General features: G+C 41.8%; 1 protein-coding gene and 2 long non-coding RNA genes across 4 annotated transcripts in view; all 3 read left to right on the top strand.

Annotated features, from left to right (window-relative positions):
- Window positions 1-440, top strand: part of col12a1b (collagen, type XII, alpha 1b) — a 112,415-nt gene extending 111,975 nt beyond the window's left edge. For both annotated transcript variants that reach the window (XM_061929778.1, XM_061929777.1), the window contains one exon: window positions 57-440. In XM_061929778.1, coding sequence (XP_061785762.1) covers window positions 57-178 — 122 coding nt within the window. In that variant the 3' untranslated portion in view covers window positions 179-440. The remainder of the gene's footprint in view (window positions 1-56) is intronic.
- A 10,835-nt stretch (window positions 441-11,275) lies between these two features.
- On the top strand, window positions 11,276-11,950 carry LOC133576154 (uncharacterized). The gene is made up of 3 exons (XR_009811592.2): window positions 11,276-11,410; window positions 11,509-11,668; window positions 11,792-11,950. It is a non-coding gene; the product is annotated as an uncharacterized lncRNA (long non-coding RNA).
- Window positions 11,951-12,014: 64 nt separating this feature from the next.
- LOC133576153 (uncharacterized) lies at window positions 12,015-12,399 on the top strand. The gene is made up of 3 exons (XR_009811591.2): window positions 12,015-12,081; window positions 12,171-12,245; window positions 12,351-12,399. It is a non-coding gene; the product is annotated as an uncharacterized lncRNA (long non-coding RNA).
- The last annotated feature ends 427 nt before the right edge of the window (window positions 12,400-12,826 follow it).

The following is a 12,826-nucleotide window of genomic DNA, read 5'->3' as shown; positions in this document are numbered from 1 at the left end:
GCCCCCCAGAGAAAGACCACTAATGGTTAAGTGGGCGGCATGCTCTTTCCGAGCAGGCCGCCGTCCATCTGCACCCGACACCCGCGCAGTCCTGGTCCCGGAGGAAGACGAATCGTCTCGGGAGCGGCGCCGGAAGAGGTCGCTGGCAAGGAAGGTGTCTGAGAGTCTAGCATCATAAGACGCCATTTTCTTCTTCTTCTTCCTGGGACTTTTCGAAACACCTTCAAGCGTCTGTGAATATTGCTGAGTGTGCACCAGGGGCGCTGTAACATATTTGCTTTTGTATCAGCGCAGGTTCATTAAACACCGCTATTTCTTTTTCTTTCCTGTAATCAAACATCACCTTGTTAATTAAGTTGCATGTCTGTTTTTATTCATGCCACAATTCTTATTTATTTCTCACACAAGAGGCATTTTTCAATAAAACTACTGAAAAATTACCTGTCCGCCTGTTTCTGTGTGTGTGCACCCTCATAACGACCTAAACACTACCTATTTAGCATCACTGAAGATTTCATGATGTCATGTCATGTGATGTCATCAGTGTCCAATAGATGTCCTTGCTGAAAAGAGTTGCCTTCCAGCTATTCAGTTGGATACTTCTGACCTTTTGACTATTTGTTGACAAGACAGTGATGGGAGTCCACGACCTTTGACTATGCTCCAGTGCAAGAATTCATAAAAGAGCAAGCAGATGTTTTCTCCCTTTTAGATTAATCACCTTTGGACTTTTAAATGTGAAATAATACTTTTACAAATAAGGTATTATTTGTATTAAAAGTATTATATTAAAATTATATAGTGCTTTGTTTAAAAGTATTAAATTACCTTCAGATATTTGTTCATTCAATTTAAATAAATCTACAGAATAATTTAAAACAATTATCGATGGATTAGTCAATTAAAGAATAGTCGTTTGGTGCAGCTCTAGTATGCTTGTGTTTGTGTGTATGTATGTACTATGAATGCGTAGTGTATATATGTGAATGTATATTTTTCCGCCCAGTATGTGTGAAAGTCAGAGCACATCCCCCAGCCGCCCAGAAAGCCCCACCCCAAACAGCAGGTACAGCCCCAAGGGCCCACACACGCAGCCAACCAGCGACAGGCCTCCTACACGGCCCCCACCACCACAAAACAGGCCATTGGACGGCCACAAACAGGTGCACCCAACTAACGACAGGGCAAGGGAGGGGCAGAGGACAACCTGGCAAGACGCCACACACCGTGTGAGCAGAAAGAAGACGGGTCGCCCTGCTGTGAGGCTCCCAGAGCGACCCCACCGCCGGGAGGGAGATCCACCCTGCCTCACCAGCAGCCGGGCCAAGAGGCCACCCGCCATGACCCAGAACCCCACTTGTGCTCCGAGGCAGCCGCACCTTTTATTACACCTACAATACTTTATAGGTGATATAATACTTTTATAGAATAAAATATAGTAATATTGCATGTCTGTTTTTGTCTTCCTGCTGTTCCTATTTGTTTTTGTTTTCACTCTTTATTTCTGGTCCCATAAATTTGCCAGGGCAGCAAAGTAAAAGGAGGAGTAACTGAGCACACCTGTCCACAGTCACTATAGCTACTTTAGATGATGCCACGTACCTGCAGTTGGGGGATCTTCATCGCCATTAATCGCTAGTGTGTTTTCTATTTGTAGTTTTTCTATTGTTCTCACCATTTAGTTCTTTAGTTGCACAGTTTTCTCCTTGCCTTTTCTTTGGCTACTTTTGTTTGTGCTTTTATAATTTTTCTAGTGAGTCGCGGCACTGCCTGCACCCGCCAGTGTCATTGTCATTTTTCACCCTCTTTTATGCATGAAATCTTCCTATCGCTCCTATCTCCTCACTGTTTCTCTGGGGTCCAAAACCTGACCTGTGTGTAACAGATGTAACACTTTTATAGGTGATGTCATACTTTTATACTTGAAATGATGCTTTTATAGGTAATATAATACTTTTATACGTGATGAAATACTTTTATACTTGAAATGATACTTTAATAGGTGATTTAAAACTTTTACACGTGATGTAATACTCCTTTTATATGTGTATTGATATGCAGTGTCCTACTCCCCATACTACTAAAACTATTACAGTATTTCTAATCATACTTCTAACTACAGTGGTCAACAAGGGCAAACACACTGCAATGTCCAAATGCTTCACAGACAGAAATGATCTAAAAGCAAAACCATCTTTAAAAGTAATACAACACCTTTGCAACAAAGGTAAACTATTGTGAATTAAAAATGCTGCAACCCAGTATAGCAGGAAGTTAGCCAGTTGATCAGGAAGTGAGCAAGAAAACTAGCTGTGCCAAATATAAAGGTCATCTTTAAAGACTTAAGATGTGATATGTTACAGTATTTTAGAGCAGGGCTTCTCAAACTTACCACCTCAGAAAAAAATGGGCTCTCCATACCACTATGATGAGCAACAATAAAATACACTATCGTAGTAGGCCTAAGTATTCATTAAAAACAATACAGAGGTGTATTTTATTTGGCGTACCATTAGATGGAGCCCGCGTACAACTAGTGGCAGAGTCGTGTATGAAGAAAGTACATACATCTAAACCAGAGGCACCATGTTTGCACCAAGGACGTGTGCGGCTGAGCCCTCAAGCATGCATTGCTTGTCATTATGACGTTAGTTTTCCTGAAAAAATAAACCATAATGATATGTCTAAATATAGTTTTAAACATACTCCAGCTCATAAACTTACAATAAAACATGCTTTTATGTCATCAAAATATAAATTTGTGGCCGTATTTTATGCACTCATGTCTACATTCATGCAATGTTTAGTGACCAGAAGGCTAGCAATAACAATAACAATAAACGTAAATAAAATACACAGATTGACCAAATAAAAGTATTACCCTCATTTTGTCAAAGTCAGGGCCAGCCAGGCCTTCTCTGAAATCATGATCATAATTAAAGATAAAAGTATTTTTTAATTTACTTTTCCTAAATATCTAAAAGTATTCATAATCTCTTCATGTCATATTATGCTGTTTTCCAGCGCTGTTGGTTTTAGTTTAGCGTTTTTATCCAATCAGAATTCAGCTAGCTTATGTTGCCATGCTGTACGAAATCTGCCCGGGGCCTTCAGAATCAACAATGCGGGCGTCCGTGCACTGTAAGTGAACGGGGACATACAGTGATAGCCTGTGCGATAGCCAATCAGATCACGAGTTGTTGCCAGAGTTTCTAGAAGGTCTCATGTTGAACGTGACATTAATGCGTCCTGTGATTGGATACTCCGTTAGCGGATGAATTTGAGAACACACACAGTTGATAGACAGTTGCGATAGCCAATCAGATCACAAGTTGTTGACAGTAGCCTATCTAGGTTGCCTGATGTTAACGAGACTGTGATTGGATACTCACTTGTCATTCCTGCTAAGTTGCAGGGACTGTTGACCCACAAAGAAGGAGAACAAAACATTGAATAGGTGGCAGATATACAGGTAAAAGCCAGTAAATTAGAATATTTTGAAAAACTTGATTTATTTCAGTAATTGCATTCAAAAGGTGTAACTTGTACATTATATTTATTCATTGCACACAGACTGATGCATTCAAATGTTTATTTCATTTAATTTTGATGATTTGAAGTGGCAACAAATGAAAATACAAAATTCCGTGTGTCACAAAATTAGAATATTATTTAAGGCTAATACAAAAAAGGGATTTTTAGAAATGTTGGCCAACTGAAAAGTATTAAAATGAAAAATATGAGCATGTACAATACTCAATACTTGGTTGGAGCTCCTTTTGCCTCAATTACTGCGTTAATGCGGCGTGGCATGGAGTCGATGAGTTTCTGGCACTGCTCAGGTGTTATGAGAGCCCAGGTTGCTCTGATAGTGGCCTTCAACTCTTCTGCGTTTTTGGGTCTGGCATTCTGCATCTTCCTTTTCACAATACCCCACAGATTTTCTATGGGGCTAAGGTCAGGGGAGTTGGCGGGCCAATTTAGAACAGAAATACCATGGTCCGTAAACCAGGCACGGGTAGATTTTGCGCTGTGTGCAGGCGCCAAGTCCTGTTGGAACTTGAAATCTCCATCTCTATAGAGCAGGTCAGCAGCAGGAAGCATGAAGTGCTCTAAAACTTGCTGGTAGACGGCTGCGTTGACCCTGGATCTCAGGAAACAGAGTGGACCGACACCAGCAGATGACATGGCACCCCAAACCATCACTGATGGTGGAAACTTTACACTAGACTTCAGGCAACGTGGATCCTGTGCCTCTCCTGTCTTCCTCCAGACTCTGGGACCTCGATTTCCAAAGGAAATGCAAAATTTGCATGGTTGGGTGATGGTTTGGGGTGCCATGTCATCTGCTGGTGTCGGTCCACTCTGTTTCCTGAGATCCAGGGTCAACGCAGCCGTCTACCAGCAAGTTTTAGAGCACTTCATGCTTCCTGCTGCTGACCTGCTCTATGGAGATGGAGATTTCAAGTTCCAACAGGACTTGGCGCCTGCACACAGCGCAAAATCTACCCGTGCATGGTTTACGGACCATGGTATTTCTGTTCTAAATTGGCCCGCCAACTCCCCTGACCTTAGCCCCATAGAAAATCTGTGGGGTATTGTGAAAAGGAAGATGCAGAATGCCAGACCCAAAAACGCAGAAGAGTTGAAGGCCACTATCAGAGCAACCTGGGCTCTCATAACACCTGAGCAGTGCCAGAAACTCATCGAATCCATGCCACGCCGCATTAACGCAGTAATTGAGGCAAAAGGAGCTCCAACCAAGTATTGAGTATTGTACATGCTCATATTTTACATTTTCATACTTTTCAGTTGGCCAACATTTCTAAAAATCCCTTTTTTGTATTAGCCTTAAGTAATATTCTAATTTTGTGACACACGGAATTTTGGATTTTCATTTGTTGCCACTTCAAATCATCAAAATTAAATGAAATAAACATTTGAATGCATCAGTCTGTATGCAATGAATAAATATAATGTACAAGTTACACCTTTTGAATGCAATTACTGAAATAAATCAAGTTTTTCAAAATATTCTAATTTACTGGCTTTTACCTGTATATTTGCAAGGCCATTTTCAAGAAGGATATTTAAAGAGAAACTACATCTTGCCCACAGCAAGGGCTCTGGAGCCAGTTCTCTCGAGAGGGGCTGGACTCTCTTCCACACTGGCGTTGCACACAGTGAGAGGCGACGAGCTGGGGTAGCAATTCTTGTTGCCCCCCGGCTCAAAGCCTGCATGTTGGAGTTCAAACCAGTAGACGAGAGGGTAGCTTCCCTCCACCTTCGGGTGGGGGAACGGGTCCTGACTGTTGTTTGCGCTTACGCACCAAACTGTAGTTCAGAGTACCCACCCTTTTTGGATACACTCGAGGGAGTACTGGAAAGTGCTCCCCCGGGTGATTACTCTGTCCTACTGGGGGACTTCAACGCTCATGTTGGCAACGATAGTGAAACCTGGAGAGGCGTAATTGCGAAGAATGTCCTCCCGGATCTGAACCCAAGTGGTGTTTTGTTATTGGACTTTTGTGCTCGTCACAGATTGTCCACAACGAACACCATGTTCAAACATAAGGGTGTCCATATGTGCACTTGGTACCAGGACACCCTAGGCCGCAGTTCCATGATCGACTTTGTAGTTGTGTCATCGGATTTGCGGCCTCATGTTTTGGACACTCGGGTGAAGAGAGTGGCGGAGCTTTCTACCGATCATCACCTGGTGGTGAGTTGGCTGCGATGGTGGGGGAGGATGCCGGACAGACCTTTTTTCATGCAGTTGTTTCGGGGTTTGAATTGAATTGAATTGATTACTGATCATCAAGTTGAAGGTTGTCTTCCTCAGGCGAAGCAGAAATGAAACAAATTTGAATATGTATTTAGAAATGTTGCTATCAAACTGTATTAATACTCATTGTTTTTACTGTACAGTGACGTCACTATGAAATGTATTTTGAAGGGATATGTTGTACAATGCTGACACCTGCTGGCGGAAGAGATAACTTCAAGGTCATCAAAGCTTAAAAAGATCAGACACAAACCACATTGATTGATTATCAGAGAAGCACTAACACATGATGATGATGATGAAGACGATTAATATGAGATGACATCACAGCAGCGTTATGACGAGAGGAAAGCGAGCACGGGGGCGAAGTCTAAAGCGAGCGGCTGCGCTGACCTCAGACGACAGTCGTTACCACGGGAGAATCAATCAATCAATCAATCAATGTTTATTTATATAGCCCTAAATCACAAGTGTCTCAAGAAGCACAAGGTCATGTCCTGACCGGGCAAGGGGAAGAAGAAAAGAGATGATGAAGAGGTAGAAGAAGAAGACAAAAGGCAAGAAGAAGAACAGGGGGAAGAAAAAGGAGAAGAAGAACAAAGAGAAGAAAGGGAAGAAGAACAAAAAGAAGGGGAAGTAAAGAGAAAAAAAGAAGAAGGATAAGAAGAGAGAGATGAAGAAGACGGAGATGGGGAAGAAGAGAGAGGCGAAGAATACAAAAAAGAACAAGGACAAGAAGAAAAAAAAGGAAAGAGAAGAATAAGAAGAGGGGAAGAATCAAAGTGTCAAAGTGTATTTTTATAGCCCTTAATCACAAGTGTCTCAAAAGGCTGTACAAGCCACAACAACATCCTCGGCTCAGATCCCACATCAGGGCAAGAAAAAACTCAACACAATGGCATCCAATGAGAAACCTTGGAGGACCCCCCACCCCGGGCGACCGGTGCAATAGACGTCGAGTGGATCTAGTAAAAATAAGAGAAAGAAGAGAACGAGAAGAAGGGGAAGAAGAAGAAATAGATAGGGAAGAATAAAGTCATGAAGAAGAAGAAGAAGGGAAAAAAGAAATTGGCACTGGGAGCAGGTGGGTAAAGTGTCTTGCCCAAGGACACAACGGCAGTGACTAGGATGGCGGAAGTGGAGATTTAACCTTTAAACCTTAAGTTGCTGGCATGGCCACTCTACCAACCGAGCCAGGCCACCCCTTCTCACTTCTTGTGACCTTCTCACATGTTCTACATTAGCATGATAGTGCTGTGGCATGTGTTCTTCTAGTGTCTTTCATCCATTTCACTCCTCTTTGCTGCACCTACAACACGTAGGGTGGACCACTCCTCTATGACCTGGATGGAGACCTCCTACAAACCTCTGCTTGCCCCCAACAGACTGGACTCTCACATGATCATGAATGATGTCACTGTGGTTTGTGCAGCCCTTTGAGGCGCCTGTGATTAAGGGCTATATACATGATTGATAGATTGATACACAGTAAATTCCAGTCAGTGGTTATGCAGGAACCTACCTCATAGTGAATCCCAGCCAGTGGAAAGCTGCTGTCCACATGCAGCATTAGGCAGGAACCCACCTGAAGGATTGGGAAGAATCTTCAAACTCCTCTAATGGAGGCTTCTACATGACCCTTCAGGATGTTTGACGTTACCTCTGCGCTGCCTGCGTACTTCTGAATCTCGGTGTAGGACGACTGCCAAATTTATATGCCGATTTCAAAAGGCCACGGCCCCCTGACACCCCTTCTCAACTGTCTATGCGACGTCAAGGCTTGATTAGCCCAGAATTTTTTAATAATGAATGAGGGAAAAACGGAAATTTTAGTTTTTGGTCCGGCCCTCACTGACTTGGGACCAATGCAAAATTATGTGCGTCCCAAAGTCACCATCCTTGGCGTCACTATAGACAGCGATTTTAAACTTGACAAACCAGTCAATGGCATTTTAAAATCGTGTTTTATCATCTTCGTCTTTTACCAAAGGTAAAACCGTTTTTATCTTTTAACCTTTTTGAACAAGTCGTGCATACTTTTATTTCAAGTCGCCTGGACTACTGCAATGCACTTTATGCTGGCATTAGCCAAAAAGCTCTCTCCCGGTTGCAGTTAGTCCAGAACGCGGCAGCACGACTTTTAACAGGGGCCAGGAGACGCCAGCATATAACCCCAATTCTTGAGACTTTGCACTGGCTCCCTGTTCATTTTAGAATTGATTTTAAAACCTTGCTGTTTGTTTTTAAAGCTTTACAAGGACTGGCACCTCAGTATATCTCGGCCCTCATCCAAATTTACACTCCTGCGCACGCTCTGAGGTCCGAGAGCCAGCTCCAGCTCGTGGTGCCCAAGACCAGACTTAAAACCATGGAGACAGAGCCTTCTCTGTGGTCGGCCCTAAGCTCTGGAACACTCTGCCCCTCCATGTTCGAACTGCTCCCACAGTGGAGTGTTTTAAGTCTCGTCTTAAAACCCACTTTTATTCTCTGGCTTTTAATACTACGTGAGTTGTGTGGTCCTCTGTTGTCCTCTGTGTTTTTAAAATTTTGATTTCTATTTACTGTTTTAATTGGTTTTACCCTTTAAAATCGTTTTTAATCATATTTATTTTATATTGTTTTTATATGTATTTATTTTTTGTTTTTATTCAGTCATTGGTGGAGCTAAGGATAATATTTGAATATTGTTTTTAATATTGTTGTGCAGCACTTTGGAAACATTTTGTTGTTTAAATGTGCTATATAAATAAAGTGGATTGAATTGGATTGACAAGCTGAGAGACGTGTAGTATGTGTTCATCTTAAATGTCTCATGGCTGTCCTACAGCGTCACATGGCAAGTCAGTATAGTGATATCGTGGTATCAGCGGGTATCACATAGTAGTATCACATACATCGGTAGTCAGACTGTGGTTGTCGTACATGAGCAGGAAGTTGAGGATCACCACGCCGTCTGCATGGATGGCAAATTCCATGTCGTGAGACTGCGTCTGCTCCAGATGGTGTCATCTGGGTAACAACTGGTCCATGTTCCAGGTCCGATGTTGCATCACAGCCCTCCATTGTTGTATACAAAGATTTGCAGCTATGGCTTAAGCAAGTAGGAGACAGCGTCTCCTACATGTGCTGAACAACATGAGGACATGAAGGTCCTTCTTTGGCTCTAAACATCATGGACGGCTTCAGGACTTCAGGATATCACTGAAGTACAGTTGGTACCTGTCCATGGACACACACACCTTGGCTCGCCTGATGACTAACACCTGACCAGACACGATAAGATGAAAGAGAAGTCTATTAGAAGGTGTTTAGTGTGACGGAAAAACACCCGTCACGTCATCAGTCCCATGATCTTCAGGGATTCTTCTCTTGACAGTATTTCCACATTCACCCATTCACACACACATTCCCACACTGATGGCGGGAGCTGCCATGCAAGGCGCTAACCAGCAGCCATCAGGAGCAAGGGTGAAGTGTCTTGCCCAAGGACACAACGGACGTGACTAGGATGGTAGAAGGTGGGGATTGAACCCCAGTAACCAGCAACCCTCCGATTGCTGGCACGGCCACTCTACCAACTTTGCCAGCGCTATGAGTACCTTGAAGGTAGAAAAGCGCTATACAAGTATAACCCATTTATCATTTATTGATTTGATTTTTCCTGAAGATCCTCTCAGAAGATCTGCTGCTCCTCTCACACAAATTAGGCAGCGTGACCTTGAAGTCCCCCCGCCTCCACAGACACAAACTTACCCCAAACCCCGCCATCAACACAACAATATACTATATTGTTTGTATTTTTTTTCATTATATAATCTTAAATACAAAAAGGTAACACAAATTATATTCGAAATGATATAACTTAACATACAGCATATAGCAGTAACACTCTACAGTCAGACTTAGACTTCCTTTTATTGTCATTCAAATTCGAACTTTACAGTAAAGTACAGTCAGGACTGATGGGACCAAAAACAGGATCATCACCACAAACATACGTTCACATTTATGTTGACAGTCAATTGCTTCTTTAACTGTGCGTGAGGAAATAAACACCTGGAGATGCTCCATCAGGTCAGCCTCACCTGAACGATGTGAGAATTAAGCTCCACTGTGGACGCCGCTTTCTGCCTCAGCATCGCCTGAGGAGATCAAACTGGATCCGTTTCCACGTCAACGTCCTGCACATCAACTGATCACTGGGTGGGAACCGTCAGCACAATAAGAAGCCTGCTTTCAGCGATACATATTTCTATTAGATAAAGGTCATGTAGCGTTCATGTATTCCCTGCAAAAAATGTTCTATAGAATTTCTAAAGAATATCTCTATAGAATTTCTAATGAACTTTAGGACCGAAGTTCTATAGAATTTCTAAAGAATATCTCTATAGAATTTCTAATGAACTTTAGGACCGAAGTTCTATAGAACAGGATTCTAAAGAATGGTTCTATAGAACATGGTTCTAAAGAATGGTTCTATAGAACAGGGTTCTAAAGAATGGTTCTATAGAACAGGGTTCTAAAGAATGGTTCTATAGAACATGGTTCTAAAGAATGGTTCTATAGAACAGGGTTCTAAAGAATGGTTCTATAGATCTCCTCTAAAGAATAGTGCTATAGAAGAAAGTTCTAAAGAGTAGTTCTATAGAACAGGCTCCTATGGAATGGCTTTCTGTGGAATACGGTTCAGAATGATGTAGAAATGATTGGGCAGGCATTCTACAAAATCTGTGGTCTAACACTGGCAATGGAGAAAGACAAATATTGCAGTTGAATGAATGTTGACTTGTATTTATTATATACATGTAACTCAAATCTTGACGTAATAAATAAATGTCAGCAGCATAAATCAACATGATCACCGCGCTTCCCCGACTGTTAGAGACGGCTAGACGTCCAGCAGAATTTGTTTCTGAGGCCTTCTTTTTTTCCCATTTTCTGCGCAATGTTCAGTTTCACTCCAATGATTTTCTTTATCACATTTGCTTCACTTGAGGGATGGAGCTTCTTCTGGGAGAAAAAATACTGAGAGAAAGTTACTTTACAAACTTTCAGAAGCAAAACTATCAAGTAAATAAAATCACTACTTTTCAAAGCTGCCCTCCTCTCCGCACCTAACAGAAATAACAGCGCACATTTTTATTGATTAACACAGTGTTTTTCAACCACTGTGCCACGTATTGTGTGCCGTGAGATACAGTCTGGTGTGCCGTGGGAGATTATGTAGTTTCACCTATTTGGATTAAAAATATTTTTTGCAAACCAGTAATTATAATCCGCAAATAATGTACTGTTGTTGAGTGTCGGTGCTGTCTAGAGCTCGGCAGAGTAACCATGTTATACGCTTCCATATCAGTAGGTGGAAGCCGGTAGCTAATTGCTTTGTAGATGTCGGGAACAGACGACGATGGTTTGTCGTGATCACAATATGCAGACGACAGCGGGAGGCAGCGTGCAGGTAAAAAGGTAGAAATTATGCGCATGCTGAGAGGGCTGGCAGCACAGTCTGTGGGGCCAGAAGCTGTGGATGTTCAAGATCTCATTGAGAAGCCTTTCGAGACTCTTGAGCAGCTTAAGACCTTCTGTGAACAGCTCGACACTGATCTTCTGCTCAGAAAGCAGCTGGTAATTAGTTTTAATTCCCCACTGCAAAATTATCTTGCTCAGTTATCAAAAAACATGTTCTAATCAAGTACAATATTGTTGTTTATTTATTTGTATAGGTGAAAGCTCTTACTGCTCTTGGTGGGCAGAATTTGGCAGACACGGTGAGGACAATGCTGAGGAAAATTGCCACAAACCAAGTCCTGGAGCAGCTTGGTCTCCGTGGAAAGACAGGCAAAGTGGCGTTTGAGGACTTGCCCTTTTACAGAATAATAATAAGTAAGTGTTAATAATAGGTTTGCATCTTTGAACATGTTGCATGTATGTTCACAAGGTCAATCTAGCTGTTATTATTACGGTATTTATTCTAAAGGGAATTCTAAATTGTGCTGGTGATTCCAGAGGCATGCAGGGGTGTTTACAAACAGACGACCACAGCTGAAGTAGATTGTGAGCTTGGAGAGGTCCTGAAACTGGCCACTTTTTGAAAGGGAGGTTCAAAGTTTGAGGTACGGAGAATTATGATAAGATATCCCAATTTTGAATTCCATTTTATTGAAGTTCCACTGCATGTCTTTTGAATTTGCAATTATAACTACTTGCAGGAGAAGAGGAGGAATTAAGAGGAAGCGACGGCAAAGAAGGGCAAAGGGAAGTGTAAAAAGGAAATGGACAGTGAGATGAGTGACCAGGTAAATGATAAAGTAATTATGCCAATGTTTTAATTCAATTCATAAAGATCCCAGTTCTGTGTTGAATTTGCAATTATAAATACTTGCAGGAAGTGAAGAAGAAGAAAACAGGGAAAGGGAAAAGAACCAAGCAAACGCCAGTGAGACCAGTGAGCATTGAGCAGGTAAACAAGGAGTAAATTATGCCATGTTTTAATTGAATTCAATTCATCTACATTCCAGTGCTGTCTTTGTTGTATTTGTGAATATCTATAATTATTTACTTCCAGGAAGAGAACCAACAAGAAGGGGCATGAGTACACTGACGCGCACGACCAAACCACAGCATTCCATTTCTATTGTATTATAATTATCACTAATAAAGAATTATTGTTGAATTTTCTGTTTGAGTGTCAGTCCTGACAAGATAGCACAAAAACAGACGTAAATACCACTGCATTCCATTTCTATTGTATTATAATTATCACTAATAAAGAATTATTGTTGAATTTTGTGTTTGAGTGTTAGTCCTGACAATATAGAGCAAAAACAGACGAAAATAGCATGTTCCTAAACAGTTCCCTAAACGTTCTTGCCAAACGTTCTTGGCTAACGTTCTGCTAACCAAGCAAGAACTCCACAACCTAACGTTCTTTGAACGTTACAAACTAACGTTCCCATAACAATGCCACTACGTTCTCCTAACGTTCTCATAACGTTCGCGTGTTACCTGGGTAATGCTTAAACCAAAAATAAACATAAGGTG

This window comes from Nerophis lumbriciformis, linkage group LG34 (genome assembly GCF_033978685.3).
Source record: "Nerophis lumbriciformis linkage group LG34, RoL_Nlum_v2.1, whole genome shotgun sequence".
NCBI classification, from domain to species: domain Eukaryota; kingdom Metazoa; phylum Chordata; class Actinopteri; order Syngnathiformes; family Syngnathidae; genus Nerophis; species Nerophis lumbriciformis.
Note: the sequence above shows the minus strand (reverse complement) of the source record. Positions and strands in the feature narration are given on the sequence as shown.